This window comes from Martes martes (assembly GCF_963455335.1).
Source record: "Martes martes genome assembly, chromosome: 1".
In the NCBI taxonomy this organism is placed as follows: domain Eukaryota; kingdom Metazoa; phylum Chordata; class Mammalia; order Carnivora; family Mustelidae; genus Martes; species Martes martes.
This window is the reverse complement of record NC_137888.1, coordinates 120291957-120313742: the sequence shown is the minus strand read 5'-3', so window position 1 is coordinate 120313742 and position 21786 is coordinate 120291957. Positions and strand designations below refer to the sequence as shown.

The 21786-nt window shown below is 36.8% G+C and overlaps 1 protein-coding gene across 1 annotated transcript in view; it reads right to left on the bottom strand.

Moving 5' to 3' along the window:
- Window positions 1-21786, bottom strand: part of KPNA1 (karyopherin subunit alpha 1) — a 67827-nt gene that overhangs the window by 8723 nt on the left and 37318 nt on the right. Inside the window, exons 3-11 of the mRNA XM_080796542.1 lie at window positions 19762-19869; window positions 16791-16890; window positions 14706-14800; window positions 7817-7948; window positions 6443-6531; window positions 6006-6105; window positions 5244-5407; window positions 4393-4471; window positions 291-416 (exon numbers count right to left, since the gene is read on the bottom strand). Coding sequence (XP_080652668.1) covers window positions 291-416; window positions 4393-4471; window positions 5244-5407; window positions 6006-6105; window positions 6443-6531; window positions 7817-7948; window positions 14706-14800; window positions 16791-16890; window positions 19762-19869 — 993 coding nt within the window. The remainder of the gene's footprint in view (window positions 1-290; window positions 417-4392; window positions 4472-5243; window positions 5408-6005; window positions 6106-6442; window positions 6532-7816; window positions 7949-14705; window positions 14801-16790; window positions 16891-19761; window positions 19870-21786) is intronic.

Below are 21786 nucleotides of genomic sequence, written 5' to 3'. Positions count from 1 at the left end.
CCAAGCTGTTTAGTAAAAAGATCATCAAAACCTTTAGAAAATGTAAGACACTATCTACTGGGTCTCAGCAAATCATCAAATATTGAAGGCAAAGGGAAAAAACCAAAGTTTCGAAAGTCTGAACTTTTGTAAGGTAGGTTAAAATAAAAAAAAGTAAACTAAACAAGACAACAGTGTTGGAAGTTCATGGTCTCCAAGGTAGTAACGAAAAAAAAATTTAAGGCTAACTGAAAAAAACCTAAAACCTAAAAATAAAAATAGAAGAAAAAAGATAGATGCTATGGGATTACCTGAATCTGTGCTCTATTTCCAGCTGTGATATTAGATATTGTCCAACATGCTTCCTTTTTGATAGATTCCTTTGGGCTACTCAGCAAATGCAATAAACTCTGCAGAGCTGAGCAATTCAAAATTACCTAAACAGAGAAGTTTGAAACTTACTCTCTATTGACCAAACAGGTAAATCTTTAACTCATTTATTTTAGGAACAATATAAGCAAAGAAATGATGTCTCCCCTTGAAATTTTAGTAAGAAATAACTTTATACATGTAAAAAAGTATTCAGTGCCAGTAAGTATTAGTTTCTAAGATTATCAAAGCAGTTTTGTTATACACATTACAATCGTATAACTGCTACCTCATAAGGCATAATAATGTATTAGTCCTTCACCTTCCTATCCTCATAGGAATGAAAAAGTCTTTTGGGTGGGTAAACAGATCAAGTGGCCAGAAATTCAGAAGTGGTCTCAGATTTTTAAGTCTTCTGATAACACTCTAGCTGGTCATCAATCAATACCCACTTACTGAAGTACACCAAGTGCTTCAGAGGACAGAAAGACAGGATATGTCTCCAGCTTTCAAACAGCTTACAAAGCGGAGGGAGAGTAAGACAAAGACACATGAAGGAGATCTAGTCTACCAAAACTAAACTCATAAGTTACAATGACTGAAACAGTATGTGGTAGGCTCAAGAATCAATCACTGAGTAACAGTAATAGAACGGGCATCTAGTCCAGAAACTAATGCAGGTCTTTATAAGGAATTAAATACATAATAAAGTTCCTCCAGAGGTTAACTAGTTGAAAAACATTTCTTATTTTTAAAAAGTATTTTTTAGAAAGTCCAATTCTTGACCCATTACCAAAATAAACTCACAACTAATTTAAAGAGTACACATACAAACACACCAAAAAACAAAGAAAATACCAGTAAATAACTGGTTTGGGGATAGTGAAGGACTTTACAAGCATAAAAACAATGGAAGAAATTACAGGGGAAAATAAAACTTCATCAAATATTTGCATGTCAAAAAAATATAAAAATTAAAATGCAGACTACATAATGTAAAAAAAAATTTCAACAGATAAAAGGATTGCTGTCTTTAATATATAAATTGTTAAAAGAAACAATTTTAATAGATTACCTCCCTCACAAGTAATGAAAGAAATGCAAATTAAAATGAAGCCATTTCTGCCTATCTAATACAGCTCAAAAAATAATAAAACATGTGGTTAAAGAAACACAATTTTAACAGCATAAGATACTACAAAGCAATTTTTTTTAAAGATTTTACTTATTTATTTGACAGACAGAGATCACAAGTAGGCAGAGAGGCAGGCAGAGAGAGAAGGAAGCACGCTCCCTGCCAAGCAGAGAGCCCGATGCAGGGCTCAATCCCAGGACCCTGGGGTCATGACCTGAGCCGAAGGCAGAGGCTTTAACCCTGAGCCACCCAGGCGCCCACAAAGCAATTTTTTAAATCCAAAGATGTGATTTAGAAAATACACATGCCAAAAAAATAATAATAAACCTGTCACCAATTAAAGACAATACTCTCGGAGTTGTCAGGAAAAAAGGCTTTGTGGGGTTGGGGGAAGTGCCCTGAAACACAGATAGGATTTCATAAGCAAAGAAGAGGGAGGGCACAGCAGATAAGAAAGACTGGCAATGAAAAAGTGCTGAGACAAGCTACCACAAAGTACCAAAATAAGGAAAGAATAGAGCAATAAGGCTTTATTAAGGAAGAGTTCATTAACCCCAAAATTAACAGTAGGGTCCAAGAAAGAGACTTAAAATCCTTAAGTACAAATTCTTTAGTCTTTCAAGATTCTTTATCTCATAATCATTAAAGAAGTTCACTGTTTCTGAAAGGAAGGTAATGTGAACAAGGTTGTTGTAGGAAAGATTAAACTATTACTAGGAAGAGTCAAATGAGAGGGGTAAATGCTGGGGAGACTAGGAAGATAAATCAGGTAGGTACAGCAGTGACCCTTGTGTGTGAGAAAACATAGACCAAACTAAGGTAATTAGATGAAGATATTGAGACACCAAGAATCAACGAGAGATGGAGACACCAGATATGACTGCAAACTTTCGGGGGGGGGGGGCAGTTGAATAGTTACCTCATGAACTGAAATGGAGAAAAAAAAAAAGACTTGGAACCAGCCTTCTGGGGGGAAGAAGATAAACTGTGAGAGACACAAACGTGAGACACACAAGCAGAAATATCTTATAGGCTATTGGAGACCCAGAAGCAGTACTTGAGGGACATCAGAACTAGATATATAGATACAGAACTTCCTTCATTCAGTAATTTTTGAGTCCTTCTACATTATGCCAGGAACTATTAAGACTACAGAAGGACAAAAATGAACAAGACTGACACCACTCCCCCTCTAGGAGCTCACAATCTAATAATTAGACAGTTAGGATACAGTGTGGTATGTGCTATGATGGATGAAACAAAAGAAGGTGCACCTAACTTAAGAGTCTGGTAGCAAACAAGGCCTCTCAGAGAAAATAATATTAACGGGAAGACCTGAAGAATGAGAGGACCTTAGTGGCAGAGTGTGGATTCATGTAAGGGAGTGGTTAAGCGCAGGGATGGGGATACAAGCCTATGTTTGGTGCAGAGGGAAGCAAGTATGTGTTAAAAGTTAGGGCTGAGTATACTCATAGTGAATTCAAGGAATAAACATGGCAAAAGCACAGAGCATGGTATAGGGAGGGAAAGACAAACTTTTTATGAGTAGCAAATAAAGGACTACAGAGGCAAAAGCTTCCTTTCCATTCCTGTACCCCAGCAACCCAGGTCTCCACAGAGACAACCAATGTTACCAGTTTCCTGTGTTTCCTTCCAGAGAAATTTTATGCAAATATAATCAAGATATATGTTGGGTTTTTTCTCCTCTCCTCCCTGCCTCCTTTTATATAAAGAGTAACAGATTCTATACACTTTCTGCCTCTTGTTTTTCTTTTTAAATGATGTAACCTGGAGATATCTCTGTATCAGTGCTTAAGAGCTTCCTCATTCTGTTGCACAGCATTCCATTAAACAGGTGTGCCACATTTTAAAGGATCTCAAACACCCTCAAAGGACAATAGGGGACCATAAAAAGATTTTAGGTAAGAGAATGACCTGATGAAGTTTGCATCTTGCAAGCATCCTTCTGGTGACACATGAATGGAACAAGAAATGTGTGAACTAAGCTTTGCAAAGGATGAGGAGGGATGGCACCTAATAACTAATGAGAGAGCTAATGTACAGGTTTTGGACATGGTCAACTGTTGGTGTCCTCATTCACTGAGGGAGGTAACATAAATAAGCAGAGGTCCAGATATACCAGGGAAAATAATGAGTTCCCTTCTGGACAGCATAAATTTAAAGTAAGTATTAGAGTTGGAAGACACCTTCAAATACAAATCAAAATTTCAGGGATTAGAAAAGTGCAGGCATTAAATGCCTTCCTGCGAGTCAGGACTGGCTAAGCACTAAGGCTAAAACCTGAGTCTGAGTTCTCAATCAAGCTGCACCAGGGTGATGGCTTAAGTTATAAATAAGATCAATGAATAATTATCCCCTTCAGGGGATAATCTCACAAACAAGAAAGAACAGGAAAAGGAGCTTGCTAAGGAGAAATGGTCAGTGAAGCAGGAGACCCAAAACACTTAAACACCATGGAAGCCTAGGAAAAGAATGTTAAAGACAAGGCCAATGCATATGAAAGAGAAAGAAAAATACCTAGAAAAATCCACTGTGAATATATCTCGATACAAACATGTGCAAAGAAAAGGAAGATATTAAAGATGAAATGAAGATGACAGAGAAAAGATGTTCCTCGAGGCTCTGACAAGAACCACTTCAAGCAGAAGCAGTAGTGGGAAATAAACTGAATAACCAAAGGGGAACCCAAAACTGCTGTAATAGCAATAGGTCAAAATAAAGCCAGTGAGGGTACTGAAAGTAGCCAAGGCAACATTTTTAACAAACATTAATGAAACAGTGTCAATTCTCCCTAATAACATGGAGTTAAATACTCTTAATAGGAACATAACCATGGGGTTCAATGTACTGTTTCTGAAGGAAAAAAAAAAGTTACCACTTATTCATACCTGCGTCTGAATATCATCGCCTGTGACAATGTTTCCCACAGCCCGCAAAGCAGGAGAAACCACCTTATAATCATTATGCCTGCAACCATAAAAAGAAATATTAATCCAACAGTTCTATCCTAAGTCTCTTTTCTTTAGGGCTGAAATCCAAACCAAATAATGCGACATAACTTTAGAGCACAAAGGTACCTGTCTGTGGTGGTTCTCAAGGGAACCCTGCAGGGATGGGTTTGGTATTCCCTAGGAGAGCTCTCTCTGCCTTTATTATTTTTGGATAAAAACTACAAATCTTTCTTAATAATCCTTCCCAGGTATTCTATCACCTGGATTATAAGATTTCCCTCTCATTTATATAGTTTTCACTTCCGCTTTACTTATTTAAACGGGGAAGGGCAGCAGAGGGTGAGGGAGAGAAAATCTTCAGCAGCCTCCACGCCCAGTGCACAGCTCGACGCAGGGCTCATCTCACCACCCTGAGATCGTGACCTATGCCCAAATCAAGAGTCGGACATTTAACTGACTGAGCCGCCCAGGTGCCTCAGGATTGACTCTTTTAAGTGGCAATATGCCTTTTGCTATCTATCCTGAGGCTGGGTTCAGGTCATTAAACATTAGCTTAATTACACAGATGAGAGTTTTCCAAATGTTCCTGCTGAAAGACTGTTCGCAGCAAAAGAAAGCAGTTCTTTATATAAGCCTCAAAACAAACAGATTTGATATCAATATAAGTAACAAAAGAGAGCAGCCCAAAGCACAATAAATCAGTATAACATATTAGCATTTATCAGTATCTAGAAAACTAATAAACTAATACAAGGACAAAAGAAGAGACACATTTTAAGATATCTTACATCAACAGCTCCACAAGTCTCCTACATACTCCAGCATCAATGACGGCTTGGATTTTATCATTAGGTCCATCCGATAGATATGAGAGGGCCCAGCAGGCATCAGCCAGTACATCAGTGTCACTGACAAATAACAGCCAGGAAAGCACATTCAGACAGGGGGAAACCTGTAAGGGAAGATGATATGATAATGAAATTAAACAGAATAAAAGCTAGAAGTGAGGAGAGAAACTCCAAAAGGCAATCAGGCACACACGTGGTAACTTCTGGGGTGATTAATACTTCTAGAAATGGAGTAGCAAATGGCCAAGTGGCATTTCCATCTTTGGGAATGCTGTCAGTGCCTTGCAATTTACTTTGATGAGGTAGTCAGAGACCAAGGAAAATAATTTCAAAGACTGAAGTATATACCAATTTTCAGAGTGAGGTTCCTTGTTGAAACACACTCCTTCTGGACCAAAGAGGTAAAGAAACTTTCACAAGTGGTAGAGCTAATAAATTTTTGTTTTAGATACTTTGCTATAAATAAAAAATGCTAGGTTTTAAGATTAATTTAGAGCTTTTTACAGTCAGTGAAAATTTATCCCAAATTAACACCAAAAAAAAAAACAAAACCAAAAAGCCCTATTTCTCCAGAAACAGATAAAATTCTAACATTTTAGATTTTATGAAAAATTATCATCTTTTTCTGTTCATATTAATATTCACTGCTACATTCTTTTAATTGTACTTTTTCTGCTCATTTCCCACAAGCATAATCCTTACCTTTGCAAACTCTGGAGGTGGACTTTTCCCTCTACAGAGATTAGACAAAGCCCATACTGCATTCCGGGTCATGGTCAGGCGGTTTTGCTTTGAAAATAACCTATAAGCATGATGATACAATGGTAAACTATATAATGGACATTAATTTTCTCCTAGCATAAGATAAATATTAGAGCTACTGATCAACACATGTCTTTAAATAGCTTTTCTCCAGAACAATAAAGCTGAATTAATTCTAACAGCACTAATCCAGAATTTTGGCACTGGAGTAAGGCAGAATGCCTGAAGAAATGATCTGAACAAGTTAGTAAGAAAGTATCTGTAATAAAAAATAACAACAGAAAATCCAAAATTATTTCTAAAGATGCACTACTTTCTGAGAAATTTCCATATTTTTACTACTCAAAAAATAGTAATAATAATAGAAATAAACTTACTGCAGAAGAGGGGGAAGAATATTGCAGTCTAAGACATAGTCCCTGCACATGGTACTATCTCCAGCAATGTTGCCAAGAGCCCAAACTGCCTGCGAAAGAATTATTCATTAATGATAGGTTGTGTAGTATAATTCTCTCAGAAAAGATGTCAAAACCACCATAATAACTCTTTACAAAAGTATATAGTAATTAATCAACATACACATAAGCACTATTAATACTTCTAATAGAAGTTCATTATCAGGGAATCAAATGAAATAGTTGTGGGATTGAGGGAAGAAGACCAATCATTATAAAGTGTGTATTTGAACACTCATGGTATAAACTTATTAAAGGGAGGAACCAGTTCTTATATACTCAGCTGATTAAAAATGTATTTTAAGCTTGCTTACAAAAGAAAACAGTGAACAGAGATTTTAAAAGCAATCAAAATGCGGAAAGCTGTCAAACTTCTGGGGTAATGGATATAGATCTTGAATGTGATGATGGTTTTACAGGTATATACATACGTCAAAACTTATCAAATTATACTTTTTAAATATATGCAGTTTTCTGTAAATTATAGCTCAAGCTGCAGAAGAAAATCATACTCATTTAGCAATGATTTATATTTATGAATTTGACAAAGTTTGCAATAATAAAAAATTCATGTTTTCTAGGTCCTTTTCTACACAAATGTGGCAAAGACCTGCTCCTTCCATCAACACTAGAGATCCCTACAAGTAAATGCTCAGTAACTGCTTACATCATCTAAAAAAGTATATAGGGCTGGGGTGCCTGGGTGACTCAGTTAAGCATCTGACTCCTGATATCAGCTCAGGTCCTGATCTCAGGGTCTTGGGATCCAGCCTTTCATCAGGCTCCACATTCAGCAGGGAGTCTCTGCCTGGGATTCTCTCTCTCTCTCCCCCCACCACCCCCGCCTTTCCTCCAACCCCTGCCCTTGCTCATGTGTGCTCTCACTCTAAAATAAATAAATCTTTAAAAAAATAAAAAGTATATAGGGCTCGGGGTGGCTGGCTGGCTCAGTGAATGGAGCATGCGAGTGTTGATCTCATGAGTTCAAGCCCCACACTGGGTATATAGAGTACTTAAAAATAAAATCTTTAAAAATAATAATAATAATAAAATAAAAATAAAAAGTATATAGGAATTTTTTAAAAATTCAGGGTTGGAAGGGGAAAACGGTTTTATGTTTCCAGAAGAGATTCTGCCTACATTCACTATGAAATTTTCCATTTTGGTTTAGATTTCTAGAACACTCCCTGTGATGAATCATGGATTGTCAAGGCCAGGTGGCGAAACAGGCCCTGAATGTAAGACCAAAGGAAAAAATGGTATTCTTTCATCTGCTTCTCTGCTTCATTTTTTTACCTGCTCCTGGACATCTTCAAACTCTGAGCTGAGCAACTCTATGAAGATAGGCACAGCTCCTGCCTGAATCACAATCCGCGTCTGAAGAGAATTTCCTGAAGCAATATTTGTCAATACCCAAGCTGATTCAAACTATAAAGATAAAAATAATTTTATTATATTATGAGCACTTAAGAGCTTGTTTTTAGCTATAACAATAAGGTTTTCTGTATGTGAAAAAAAGAATCTGAAATCATTATTTACACACAATCTATCAGACGGATTCTGTATCAATTTTAAATGGAGAATTCCCAGTACAAAAACCTTGATCTAGAATATTCAGTCTAAAATTTGGTCTAAAATTTCAGACCAAAGTAGAGCTGACGTAATAACATGAAAAAAGAATGAGGGACTGCTTCATATGCTGACATAAATGATCTCCCAAGAAACAAATGAAAAAAAGGAAAAAAAAAAGCCTAATAGTGTACATTAAGAAGGCATCATACTGTATTTTCTAAAAGGGTTAAGAAGGAATATATGCATTTATTTATGGTACAGAGTATCTCTGGCACGAGTCATAAGAAACTGTAAATACTTGTTAACTACATGGAAAGGTAAGGGTGAATGGGAAACAAAACCTTATGTATCATTTTGGCTTTAAACCATGTATATTATCTAATAAAAAAATAAAAGTAAATAATTTCTATAAGATGGACATAGAGAAAAGTGGAGAGGATCTTAATGTAAAATGTGTAAGACACAAGGACAGTGAAAAAGGTCAAAGATATTTTAAATGATAAGTGAGCCAAAAGGAGCTAACTGGCATTCAATTAATAGAAATGGCAACATTAGAGCATAAGAGCTTCTGACAAATGAGAGGGCTCCAAACTAAAGTACAGAGGTAAGATTTTTTTAAATTATTTTTATTAACATATAATGTATTATTTGCCCCAGGGGTACAGGTCTGTGAATCGTCAGGCTTACACACTTCACAGCACTCACCATAGCACATACCCTCCCTAATGTCCACCACCCAACCACCCTCTCCATACCAGAGGTTAAGATTTTTAAAAAGAGCATTCTTTAAGGCTGATAAGCTGGTAAACAGAAAGTATGAAAAGAAATCATGGCCAACAAAAAGTACAGCATTTTACTAATCTGTCCATCTGTGCAGTAATTTGACTCTACCCTAAAATGGAGAAATCCAAGAATGAACTCCTAAAATTCTATTTACTTAAAAGAGTTCTTATTCTTACTAAACTTTAGTTCTGTTTCCTTCTTCTGTTTTGTCTTCTATTTATCCTTTAATAAAGCACATATACAGAAAAAAATTCAGTGGCATGTCCCTTGAATGAGAGATCAATAAAAAGTCACTGAAAGACAGAGCTGTGACTCTTCTAAAAGCTTTTGGGTCAACTGAAAGGCAGCTGTCATATGGAAAACTAAATCATCAACCATTGGATTTGGGGGAAGGAAAGCAGAAGACATGGGAAGACAATCTGATTATCATAATCCAAAGCATGTGAATGACAGCAAATTCACAACAGAAGATGCTTAAAGAAGGGGACGTTCCAAGAAACCTATGAAAGTGATATACACAAATGAGTACAAAGGTTAGGCAGCCTAACTGGACAATGATATTACAGTAGCAAGGAAGTCCAGACCAGGAGCACCACAGTTAAAGGGAAAATATTTTCTTTTTGATAAGTTTGTTAAAAGAGAAGTTCAAGAGACTTCTAAACACTGAATATCACAACATAAAAATTCCATTACATACCATGTTCATAACTGAATCACTCCTGAAACCCATGCTCAAAGCCTTTTCAATCTGACTGAATTGAAACCTTACATTTGTTCACTCCTTTGTATTTTCAAAGCATTACTTACATATGTTCCTCACAACATCCCAGAAAAGTCTGGCTTTGGTAGTTTATGAATGGGGAAACTATCAGAAAATGGGCCAATAATCTAATTATTTATGTTATGCAGCCATTCAGAGAGAACTAGATTATAGCCTCCCAATCGAGTATGCTTATGAAGCCCAGCCACAGTCTCATCTCAGACACACACCTGTAACACTGACAAGAATCTTTCAGTTCCTTGAGTTTTGCTATCTACGCAAGAAATTTCAAATAATGATATGCGGATTATTTAGGGGATGCTAAAAAGAAAACAGTTCACCTAAAATGCAGTTTCTTTTGCTTTCTAGGAAAACTAACTAGCAAAGTTAAAACTAAGAGACAGATGATGTGAATACAAAAGCAAACCTTCCTACCAGACGGCAGGCTCCAAGCTGAACAAAGAGTCATGAGATACTGCAGAGACCAAGTCAAAGAAATGACAACTGTGAGGAAAAGCTGTGTATGAAGAATGAGTGAGATGGGCATACATACCAGTCTCTGTCAAAAAGAAAACAGACTGTGATGAGATTCTGATGTAAATGAAATGACAACAATAACCTGCGTGGATAAAGGCTTACTAAAGAATTACCAATGAGATAAAATTAGAATAGTCATTGCTGCCAGAGTTGAAGCTGCTCTCTGTCTTAGGAGGTTTAGTACCAGGAATCTCACAGGAAGTGAGAGGGAATTCCAGATGCTACTTAAGAGAATGAAATGGAAAAGCAAAAGAGAGTGACAATGAATAAGAAAATAGAGAATAAGTGAACAGGGATGGAAGAAAAAGGGAAATTAGGCTATCTAAGCAAAAGAAGAATATACCAGAGTCATGTTTATTAAGAAGTACATAGTGATGATAATCTCCGAAAGCAAGATTCAAGGCCTCCTCTGGTGAGAACAAAAACCAGAAAGCATCAGGGACAGAAACAGATGAATACCTTATAACCAGAGAGCCACTGAAAATCATATTCATGCATGAATAAGGCATTCTCTCTTTCATACGCGCGCGCGCACACACACACACACACACACACAGTGTTTACCCTATAAAAACTCATCAAGCTGTACTTGTGCAATTTTCTATGCCCATCTGTGTATTTATGTAAAATGTACATATGTAGAGAGGAGAGAGGGAGGAAGAAAACTATCCCCCCCCCATCATACAGGCCCCTGTTAATAAAGTGCTAAAAGAAACAACTTTCAAATGTGTTTAATATGGATTTTTTTTTAAAAACAGGGTGTACTTCAAACTAACCTCTCTTTCACAGACTATTGCCATCATTGTGTTGTTGTTAATGTTTCAGTCGTGGGTCCCAGATTTGAATTTAACATGCAAGAGAGCTAGGAAATGTGAAAGTCCAGAATTGACAGCAAAAACGACTGCATAAGGTTATGAGAGAAATGGCCAGAAAAAGTAATTTAAGTAACCATGAGACTCAAAAAATCGGTAACATGATGAATAAAGCCTAAGAAATGGTATCACCTGAAGTAAATAAATGGTAGCCAAAATTACTATGATCCTTACTTCCTCTTTTTTGTTTTAAACTACTATGTTTTTTAATGTTCCAAGAATGGTACCATGCAAGGAAAACAACCTGTCATGCTGTGATTACTTATAAATTATAACTCCACTATTATTTTTCACTGTCCAGACTTGCTCAAGAAGGCTACAGTTGAAATCTGAAGGTCACACTGAAGATTTGGTATTTTCTCTCTTCCCTTTCTCAGTCTCTACCTTCTGGTGCTCAGTTCCTTAAATAAGGAAAATGAGAATCCAAAGCTGAAGTACTTCTGACCTCCTATCAAGTTTCCCACTCCAGGTTGAGGTACGCCTGGTTCCCTTTCTCCATTTGGATCAGGACTCTGTTGCTGGCCACTTTGCCGGGTCCACTCTGGCTCCTAGCAAATGCCAGGCTCACCTGGAGAGCAAGTGAAAAGAGAGGCTCACATCAGAAAAATAAACCCAGATATCAAACTCTGCAGAGAACAGTGCCTGAGTCATCTGAGCAACCTTTCAAGAAAGGCAGAGGGATCAATGAGGATGGGAAAAGGCACAGGAGGATGAAGGCTTACTGCAGTTTATCACATTAAGCTTTTATATGGGACAAGAAAGGCAAGAATGGGGAAACTACATCAATTTTATCTAAATTTACAATTTTAGGAGGAATACCTAATGAATGGAACTAGGATGCAATTTACTTACTTCTAGCTATTTTCATAATAAGCTTCCATAAGAAGGTGTGAGACTGCAACATCTCAGCACTACAAAGGACAGTACAAACATGCAGGGCCTAGACTCAAAAACCAAAAAACAAACAAAACCCGCCCCCCCGCCAAAAAAAAAAAAAAACCAACAGAGCAGCCCAATCTCATATTAAAGGTTGAATTTGTCTGAGGCCTACATGTCACTGGACTTGAGAATGCTCTTAGCTAGATGACATTATTTGCTGCGAAAATCCTAGATTCCACCCCTGTTCATCTCATTTGAGGGCAAATGAGCAAAACAGGCATTATCTCCCTGTTGTGAGGTACCTCACTGATTCCGGCATAAGGAGAGCCAGACCGTAAGTGAAGAGAGCCTTCACTAGGATTCACAGTTTTTTATCTATGGAATGAAGGGATTAAGTTTGTCCACGGGATTTATCAATGAGATAAGCTATTATTATGACTATATATTATTACACTCTTTCTGGAAGAGAATTGGCAAAACCCCCCTTCCAAAAACACACTATTCATATTTCTAGTAAGCAGGTAGGAGTATCAGGAACAGCTTACATTCTAATGCTCTCCAAAAAGATAGAGGAAGGAGTACCCTCCAAGTGTCCCAGAGCATGTCTAATTATGTGGCACAAAGCCGCCTGGTTCTCCCTCAATGTATCTGTTCCTTCTGCTTCTGGAGTGGTTGACGTTAGCCACTAATCACACTGGAGAAAGAATACCATGTTGTACTTAAAATATACACCAGAAAAAAGCTGGAGATGATGACCTTTAGATAATAAACAGACTGGGTATTTCTCAGTCTTTGGAGAACTAAGTTGAAAATCATAAGATGCTCACTTCCAGAGGAATCATTTCTCAATCTTTCAGCCTATTAGTTTACACAAGGGTGGAATCCGAGAATTTAGATAGAAGCAAATTAGAGATTTCCAAAGGCTTTCACCTTCAGAAGATCCAAGTTCTAGGATTACAGAATCAAAAAGATGTAGAATTTACATGTGGTAGCCAGGAGAGGGGCACTGTTGAGAGAACATACTGCACTCTTTGGGGTGCACTGGAAAATGGAGAGATGGGGAAAAGCCCATTTCTCCCTTTTCATTTTAGGCCAGTGAGGTTATACCATCATTCTTTAACAGATTAAGGAACTGGACCTCTGTGACCACCTACTAGAAACCGCTAGATCCAGGAGTAAATTCAGTATCTCTCAAGTACTCTCATTATCAGAGATAGGATACAAACATATTTTCACATGACCAAAATGGTAATTTTCCCTACCTCCCTCTTCCTACAAAGCTTTTCAAATGATAAACTGCAGTAAGGCTCTTCATTTGGTCCCTCTGGTTCTCTTGGCAGGTTGCTTAGGGCTCAGGCTCAGTACTCTGCAGTGTTGGTTGTCTGGATTTCCTTTTTTTTTTTTTCCTGATAAAAGTCTCTTTCCTTGCTCTCTAGGTGAACCTGATTATTTTTCAGGTGTCCGACGATCCTGGCCTTAGATGGGGACCAGAATTACAATCCAAGAGGCAGCTAGCAAAACAGAATCTTAATTCAAATGAACTTGGGGATTAGTAAATGTCAAGCTGGAGAAGAAAAACTGATGGGACTTTGAAGTACTCTACCTTTTCTGGATTTCTTGTTTTTCTTCTGGAAAGAACTCATCACCGCAACAAAGAGAGTAAAAGGAGGAAAAAGATGGGGTGGGAGGAAAGGAGAGAAAATATCAAGACAAAGCATCAGGTCTTATGAATCATCTACAATCCTCTGGACAGTAAAGAACCTGGGAAGAGGGGTTATTACCATTTACAAAATGCCCCACTCCCTACAGCCTTAGGAGAGTAAGGCAAAAAAGAACAAGAAGGTCAAAAGTTATCTTTAGGATTAACTTGTTATTGGCAAATTTACTTGGAAAGCTAACCTCATTTGTGATCTACCTTGCACCTAACCCATTTTTACAGTTGCAGTCTCTCTCCAAAGGGCCTGAGCCCTTCAGATTAGATCCTACAGTAAGTGAGAATTTAGATATCACAGGTACTGGTTAAAGAATAACACAGAAACTGATACAACGGGTTACTCCAAGGAAGCACAGCTCCTGAAAAATTACCAGTTTACCAAAAATCCAACTTCATTCAGGAAAAAAACAAAACAAAACCATATTTTAAAATTTCTAGGTAACCACCAGGATGAGTCAGTTGACAGCTGGTTCTTTGTACTATGAAAATTATACAATCCAGAAGTCGCAGAATTTCCTCCTGAAAACCCTATATAATACAGTACTGACAGACTAAATTTACCTAGCACCGATCACCAACATTCACGACAAGGCTATCTGCTTGTCAGCTCTTGAGGGGAAGGGGAAGGATTGAATTAGGACCAGGTTTGGGGATTATTGAGTCTCTAACCTAGCCCATGTTATGAAGCCTTGCAAAGCCAACAAATACAATCTAAAAATTCTTCAAAACCAAATTTTACATAGCCCACACTTAGGTTCTATCTATAAGGATTCCTCTACCACACAAAATTACCTATTAAATAAGTATTATCCACAATCACCATAAAATAATCTTTCTCATGACTAAAAATGACAAGAATTCTAAAGAGTAAAACCAGGGCCTAGATGTTAACAAAGCTACCAAAGCTGCTTGCAATGTGGTTGTCAGGAACACTGTATCAAAAATGAGCCCCATATCAAGAATGAACCCCCTGTATAAGTTAATATAAGTAACAAATCTGTATATAAATTTATATACAAGCTTGCAAAGGAATTAAAATAGGAGGCAAGAAATGAAAATGGCTCGCACCTGCAGTGTACAGTTCTCTTTTCGTTTGAGGAACTCCACAAACCTGGCCACTACTCCTGGTGTGCTGATGACTTCATCAATAGGAGGATTAGGTTCTGTCTCCCCATAAAATGAAAGGAAAGAAGAAAGAAGAAAAATAATCTGGTTCAACGTTTTTATCAACCATTCAGATAACACAACAAATAAATTTGATGATGGTAATAAAGATGAAGTAGTTAAAATGCCAGATTACAGAAATAACATATAGGAAGAATAATAACCTGAAGTTGGCAGGGATAGAGCAGGATTGAGCAACTGAATTTTTTAAAAAGCAATTTAAAAAAATTTACAAGACTTTACAGACAAAACCTAAAAACAGTACATGAAGAGAGGTTCTAGGGAGCTTAGATGGGTGCAAATATAATGAACCATTACTGTGCCATGACTAACAAAATAAGCGATGCTATCTTAGAGTGCACTCCTGGAATGTGTAGTCTTGGGACCAGGAAGGCAACCTCTCCCCACACCTTACAGTAGTAAGAACACATCTGAAGTACTGTATTTTAGTTATCATATTTTTAAGAGGGATAGCTGGCAGATGATCCAGGCAGAAAAGCAGTAGAGAGCAATGGAAGGTCCTAAAGAGCCCCATGGTGTGAGAAAGGCAGTAGACTCAGCATGCTGAAAAGAGACAAGGGGAATGGGGAAGCTGTACATGATAATGGCCTTCAAATGATTAACTTATAACACAAAAAATTAAATTGTTATGTCACAAACAATTTTGTTATGTCTATTATGTTATAGAGGTTTTTATTCCAGGTCCCTCAAGGGATATATTAATTTACCACTTATGACTCCAAAAAACAATACCTTACTACTTGGGGGGGAGGGGTGTGTGTGCTGTTAATTTAATGTCAATATTTACCATCGACATTTTAATGTGGTTCAGAGTTCCACAGTTCTTTTTACTTGTCCAGAATGGCAAAGTTATCATACTCTAGTCTACCCCTAATTATACCAAAAAGAAAAAAAAAAAGGTAATTACCCTGACCACCAGTAAATCCATTCTTAAATTTCATGATAAAATAATAACATTAAAACCAACTATTACTGATCTTTCAACTGTTATTTTAAAAGTTTTCCTTGGGGCACCTGGCTGGCTCAGTTGGTAGAGCGTGTGACCCTTGATCTCAGGATTTTGAGTTCGAGCTCCATGCTGGGTACAGAGATTACTTAAAAATAATAAAATCTGGGGTGCCTGGGTGGCTCAGTGGGTTAAAGCCTCTGCCTTTGGCTCAGGTCATGATCCCAGAGTCCTGGGATCGGGTCCCACATCAGGCTCTCTGCTCGGTGGGGAGCCTGCTTCCTCCTCTCTCTCTGCCTGCCTTTCTGCCTGCTTGTGATCTCTGTCTGTAAAATAAATTAAAAAATAAATAAAATTAAAAAATAAAAATAAAATCTTTAAAAAAACAAAAAAAGTTTTTCTTAAAAAAAAAGTAGTTTCTTGATCTGAATTAACATGAAATACTGACTCCTGTTCTTATCACTTTAAAGGTCTTTTCTAAAATAGCTCAGAAATGAAAAGAATACTGCTTTCTGGTCCTGGTAAGATTGCATAAAGAAATTCAGAAGTTAGCCATGGCTCATAATTACATATATATCTTTATGTGTCCTTTTATTTTGTTGATAGACACATTCCAAAGCAATTTATCTGTGATATAAAAAATAGATTATGGGAAAGCAGCATTTTTTTAACTAAATGAAAAGATACACAGTTGACCTTTGAACAATACAAAGGTTGGGGTGCCAATCCCTGCACAGTCAAAAATTTTTATATAATTTTTGGCTTCTCCAAATCCTAGCTACTAATAGCCTACTGTTGACAGGAACCCTCACCAATAACATAAACAGGCAATTAGCACATATTTTGTATGTCTAGGTATTACATACTGTATTCTAACAATAAAGTAAGCTAGAGAAAAGAAAATATTAAGAAAATCATAAAGAAGAGAAAATACACTTACAGCACTGTACTGACTTTACTGAAAAAGATCTTCAGCTCTGTCACTCAGGGGCCAAATGTACTTTAAGATACTCAGAACTCACCTTTTGAAAGTAATTTTCTGAATTTCTGTGTTGCTGAAAGCTGTTGCTCTGGACTATTGGAAAATATCATTTCAATCATGTCGGAAGTAATAACACCACCCTGGGAACACAAACAAAAGCAAATTTATAAAATTTTAACTTTAATTCAAAGGAAAACAAAGATAGTATAGTTGCAGCCACATTATTAAGTTAATCATATTTATCTAGAGGAGTTACACAAAGGCAGGATAATCTTTACACGAAGAAAATGTCTGAGATGATTAGTAATGTGATGAAGCCAAATACTTTGTCTATCATTAAGAAGCTCAAGACAATAAGAAAGTAATCTTAGTAGTAAATATTAAGACAAGACGTTTATTACTCTTCCTCCCTTGCTCATCACTCGCTTGGTTGGTCCTTCTCATTCAGGTTCTAAAAGGCGGCTCCTTATGACCTCTAAATCTACAGCAGTCGTTCCATCTCTATATCACCTTACTTTAATCCTGTCCCAGCCCTTTTCACTATCAGATATTTTTTCTCAGTTATGTGTTTAAGGCCCAGGTTCCTCCAGTACAATTTAAGCTTCTTGAAAGCCAAAGACCCAGCCCATCTTTCCATTCTATCACTGATGGTTGGCATACAGCAGATGCTCAACAAGTATTTACTGAGTGAATATAGAATAATCTTGTATAAATCACAGATTCTAGCTACTATCAAATTCAAATGACTCAAATTTATTTAAAATTTCTATTTTCTTTATTAAAACTTTTCAGTTTTCCACTATTTTCTTGCTTTGTTAGAACTTTTCCATTTTCTACAACCCATCTCCAGTATTGGTAGTTAACCTTCTCAGGGTCACTTGTCATAATGAAATAAAGTTCTTATCGTTTCATGAAGGGTTAAAGTCAACAAGATGAACTATGAAAAAAGTTGCACTGAGTTATAAATGCTGGAGGGTTGGTAAATACCTAACACTTAAGAATCCCAATGGGAAGAGTAAAGCATTCTACTCTTAAGAGTCAGAAAAGTAACTAATTTGAAACTTACAAAACTGATTCCTGAATAAACAAAGGTACCTATATGATTCTGTTATGAATGTTTGGATACACTTAGATACATTCTCTCTCTCTCTCTATATATATACATATATACTCTCTCTCTCTCTCTCTCTCTCTCACACACACACACACACACACACACACACACGTTCTCTTATCCCCTAATATAAGATGTATTGACTTTACATTCATGGTACTGAAGTACTGTTAACTTCGTATCACAGCATTTAAGTTATAAGAGATCAAGGAGAGGCATGAACATCACTTAAGGTCTTAACTTCTTCTGGGAAAAAGGCTAGTGCATTTTTAGTTGCATAACTCCATGTTACATGGAGGTATGACTAGTTATTTCTTTTCCTGACACTCAGTATAGTTTAAGGAATTCTGTAGGGGGGTCAAGTTGCCAAGGAGTATACTAGGATGGTTAATTTTATATGTCAACTTGGTTAGGTTACAGTACCCAACTGTTTGAACACACAGTGGTCTAGACTTGCCATGAAAGTATTTTTTAGATGTAATTAACATTTAAATTCATATACTCAGGTAAAGCACTTTACTATCCAAAATGTGGGTGAGCCTCATTCAATCAGTTGAAGGTCTTAAGAGCAATGACAGGTTTCCTGAGGAATTTCAGCCCTAGAACTACAACATCAATGCTCACCTGAACTTTCAGCCTACTGACTTGCCCTACAGATTTTGGACTTGGCAGCTCCAACAATTAATGAGCCAATTCTTGAAAATCAATCAATCAATCAATCAAACAATCCCCTATTGGCTATTTCCTCTGTAAAACCCTGACTAATACTAGAGTCCACAAAACCCTTTTTATTTATTTTAACATTCACTAAAAGAACAACAAAAAATGGATAGCTCAACTTTCTGAAGGTCCTAGAAGAATTCAACGCAAAATGATAGCGCTGGCTACAAAGTCTATATAGATTCCAAAGTGATTTAAACTGTTCTCGTAATTACAAAAGAAAACGGGCCCATAAAAACTGGAGATCTATGAAGAAAAAAGAAAAAAATATATATATAGGATACTGTGCATAACATGTCACAATTTGCTTAAAAGAGGTGTGGGCGGGGGGAGAGAAAAAACTTATTCTCTCACAGACAGTAAGAATCTAGTAACAGTGGCGGCCCATGAAGAAAGAAATTGGGTGGAAGAAAAATTTCTTCTTCTGAAAAACCATCTGTGTGTGTGTGTGTGTGTGTGTGTGTGTGTATGCTCTATTAATTGACTATAATAAACTAGAACTACAGACAGGTATAACCCATATAAATAAAGCATAATTTTTATCTGCTTATATAACCGCAAGAAAAGTTACAAAATGGGTTATAATAGAAAACTCCAACAGCTGTGATGTGGAATCAATTTTTTAAATCATACAAACACATCCAATTTGATAAATGAACAGCAAACTGGAATTTCCTTTAAAGTATCCCTTGTTACTTAACTTTTAAGGAATAATTTTGTAATTATATTTTTAAGTTTTAATAGCGAATTAATCTTCATAATTTAGTTAATTCTGTTTAATTGCATGTTATTCAAACGATAACAAACATCTAACGAACCATGAGATTAAGTATATGGCTTCTTTTAAAAATGAAATGCCAAGGCACCTAGGTGGCTCAGTGGGTTAAAGCCTCTGCCTTCGGCTTGGGTCAAGATCCCAGGGTCCTGGGATCGAGCCACACATCGGGCTCTCTGCTCAGCAGGGAGCCTGCTTCCCTTCCTCTCTCTCTCTCTGCCTACTTGTGATCTCTGTCTGTCAAATAAATAAATAAAATCTTTAAAAAAAAAAAAATGAAATGCCAAGTACTTTCTACAACCATCTACTAACACCTTTTTAAAAAACCAAAATAGCAAGCTACACCTCCTTGTCTTCTTCAGAAAAACACTAAAACAGAGTTCCTTTCATTATCTTACTTACTGGTGCCATCTCCATGTTATTAATCTGAGCCTCATGGAAGCCTCCATCCGACATAACTTCTTCTTCTGTTTCTTCCTCTGCTGTAGCAACATTTCTTCGCTTGAATAACTGAAAAACAAAAGACTGTGACTCAAGTATTCTAATACAAACAAGTCCAACATGCAAACACTAGGAACTCCATTTAAAAGGCAATAAGGAAGGATGGAGTTTTTTGAAAATCATTTTAAAACTTCTAAAGGCTGTGCCACCTTTGACCTTTCCTGATGAAGAACTACTTCAGAATTCTCCAATCTTATAATCTAAAGAAATAAACTATCACAAAATGCTGTTACCAACACTTGATGTGATAAAATTGCTGAGAGAAGCCTGACACTGCATGACACATAAAAGGGCAAGGTTGAAAAAGGAGTTAGGGTATGCCTGGCCATTCACCTCTTTCCTCTATGTTAAGTTGGTGATAGTATAGTCTTACCAATACATTAGGTGAAATGATAAAAATGATGTCAAAATGACTTAATACTCCCTCTTAACTCTCAAAGATTATGAACTGAGATTTCCCAACCTTTCCAACCTGCCCAGCAACCAGTGATAACAAGTGACCACTGCTTCAACACTACCTTTAAAGCATCTATTAATTTGTGTAGGCAAAGAATAGTTCCTTCCAAAGGTAGCACACTAAGGTGCCTTCATTCTATCTTTAAATAGAAACAGTTCACTTTTTCAAGCAATGATGGAGTAACAATAATTTATCCTCTCATCCTACACAACTCTAAAAGCAGACAAAATCCATAAAATACTGGGTTTTAGCTAATAGGTAACAGGCAGCCCAGGCAGTGATCCTTCAGAAAAGAAAAGAAATAAGACTGGCCCTATGATTAGCTCAGATTATTGCCTGGACAGAGTTTCCATGCTGTAGCATAGGGAGGGCAAAACCCAAGCAGGACCTACAGACTCCCTCAGTTGAGGAGACAGAGTTTAGAAATGAGGAGGCCAAGGCAACTAGTTTCATAGGTAAAGTAATGAAGAGAAGAGATCAACAAAGAAAGAACTCTTAAGGCTCTGCAGAAAATTCCCCATGAGTCTTTAGCTTCGTACTACAAGCACAGGTGTATAAGGGAAATACAGCTGGGAAAGGAACCACCTCCAACAAACATGCAGAATAATTTTTCGAAGTTATATGGGTCAAGTATTATTCATGTTTCAACCATACAATAAAAAAAGACTTCCTAATATACATAGGGCATTTAGTAGAATTCTCAGAAGGATACTGATTCAGAAGTGAGGCTCAATTAGCTCTAGGTTAAAGGGTATTAAAAATCCAGCCCAATGAGGGGCACCTGGGTGGCTCAGTGGGTTAAAGCCTCTGCCTTCGGCTCAGGTCATGATCTCAGGGTCTTGGGATGGAGCCCCGCATCATGGGCTTTCTGCTCAGCAGGGAGCCTGCTTCTCTTCTGTCTCTGCCTGCTGCTCTGCCTACTTGTGATCTCTCTCTGTGTGTCAAATAAATAAATAAAATCTTAAAAAAAAAAAAAATCCAGCCCAATGAAACATAAAAACAAACTGGTTACAAGTAATTTACTAAATCCAAAGACAAATTCAGAATTACATATATATTAAAAGATATAAGAACTCTAACAATAAGCAAGGTAAAATTCATAATGCTTGGAATTCAACTGGAAACTACCAAGCACTAAAAAGAAGAAAAGACTATCCATGAGGAAGGAAAAATAAATAAATAAATAAATAAATAATCAACCAATCAAAATCACCTAGAAATGACAAAAACAATAGAAATAGAAAAGAACACTAAAATTGTTGTTATAAATATATTCCACATGTTCAAAAAGTAGAAGTATAAACACTAGGAGAGACAGGAAGAGATAAAAGGACTAAGCGAATACCTAGATGTGAAAAATACAATTTTTCAGGTGAAAAGTACACGGGGTAGGATTAACAGCAGATTATATATTGCAGAAGAAGAGATTACTGAATTTAAAGACACAGCAACATAAACACTCCAAAATT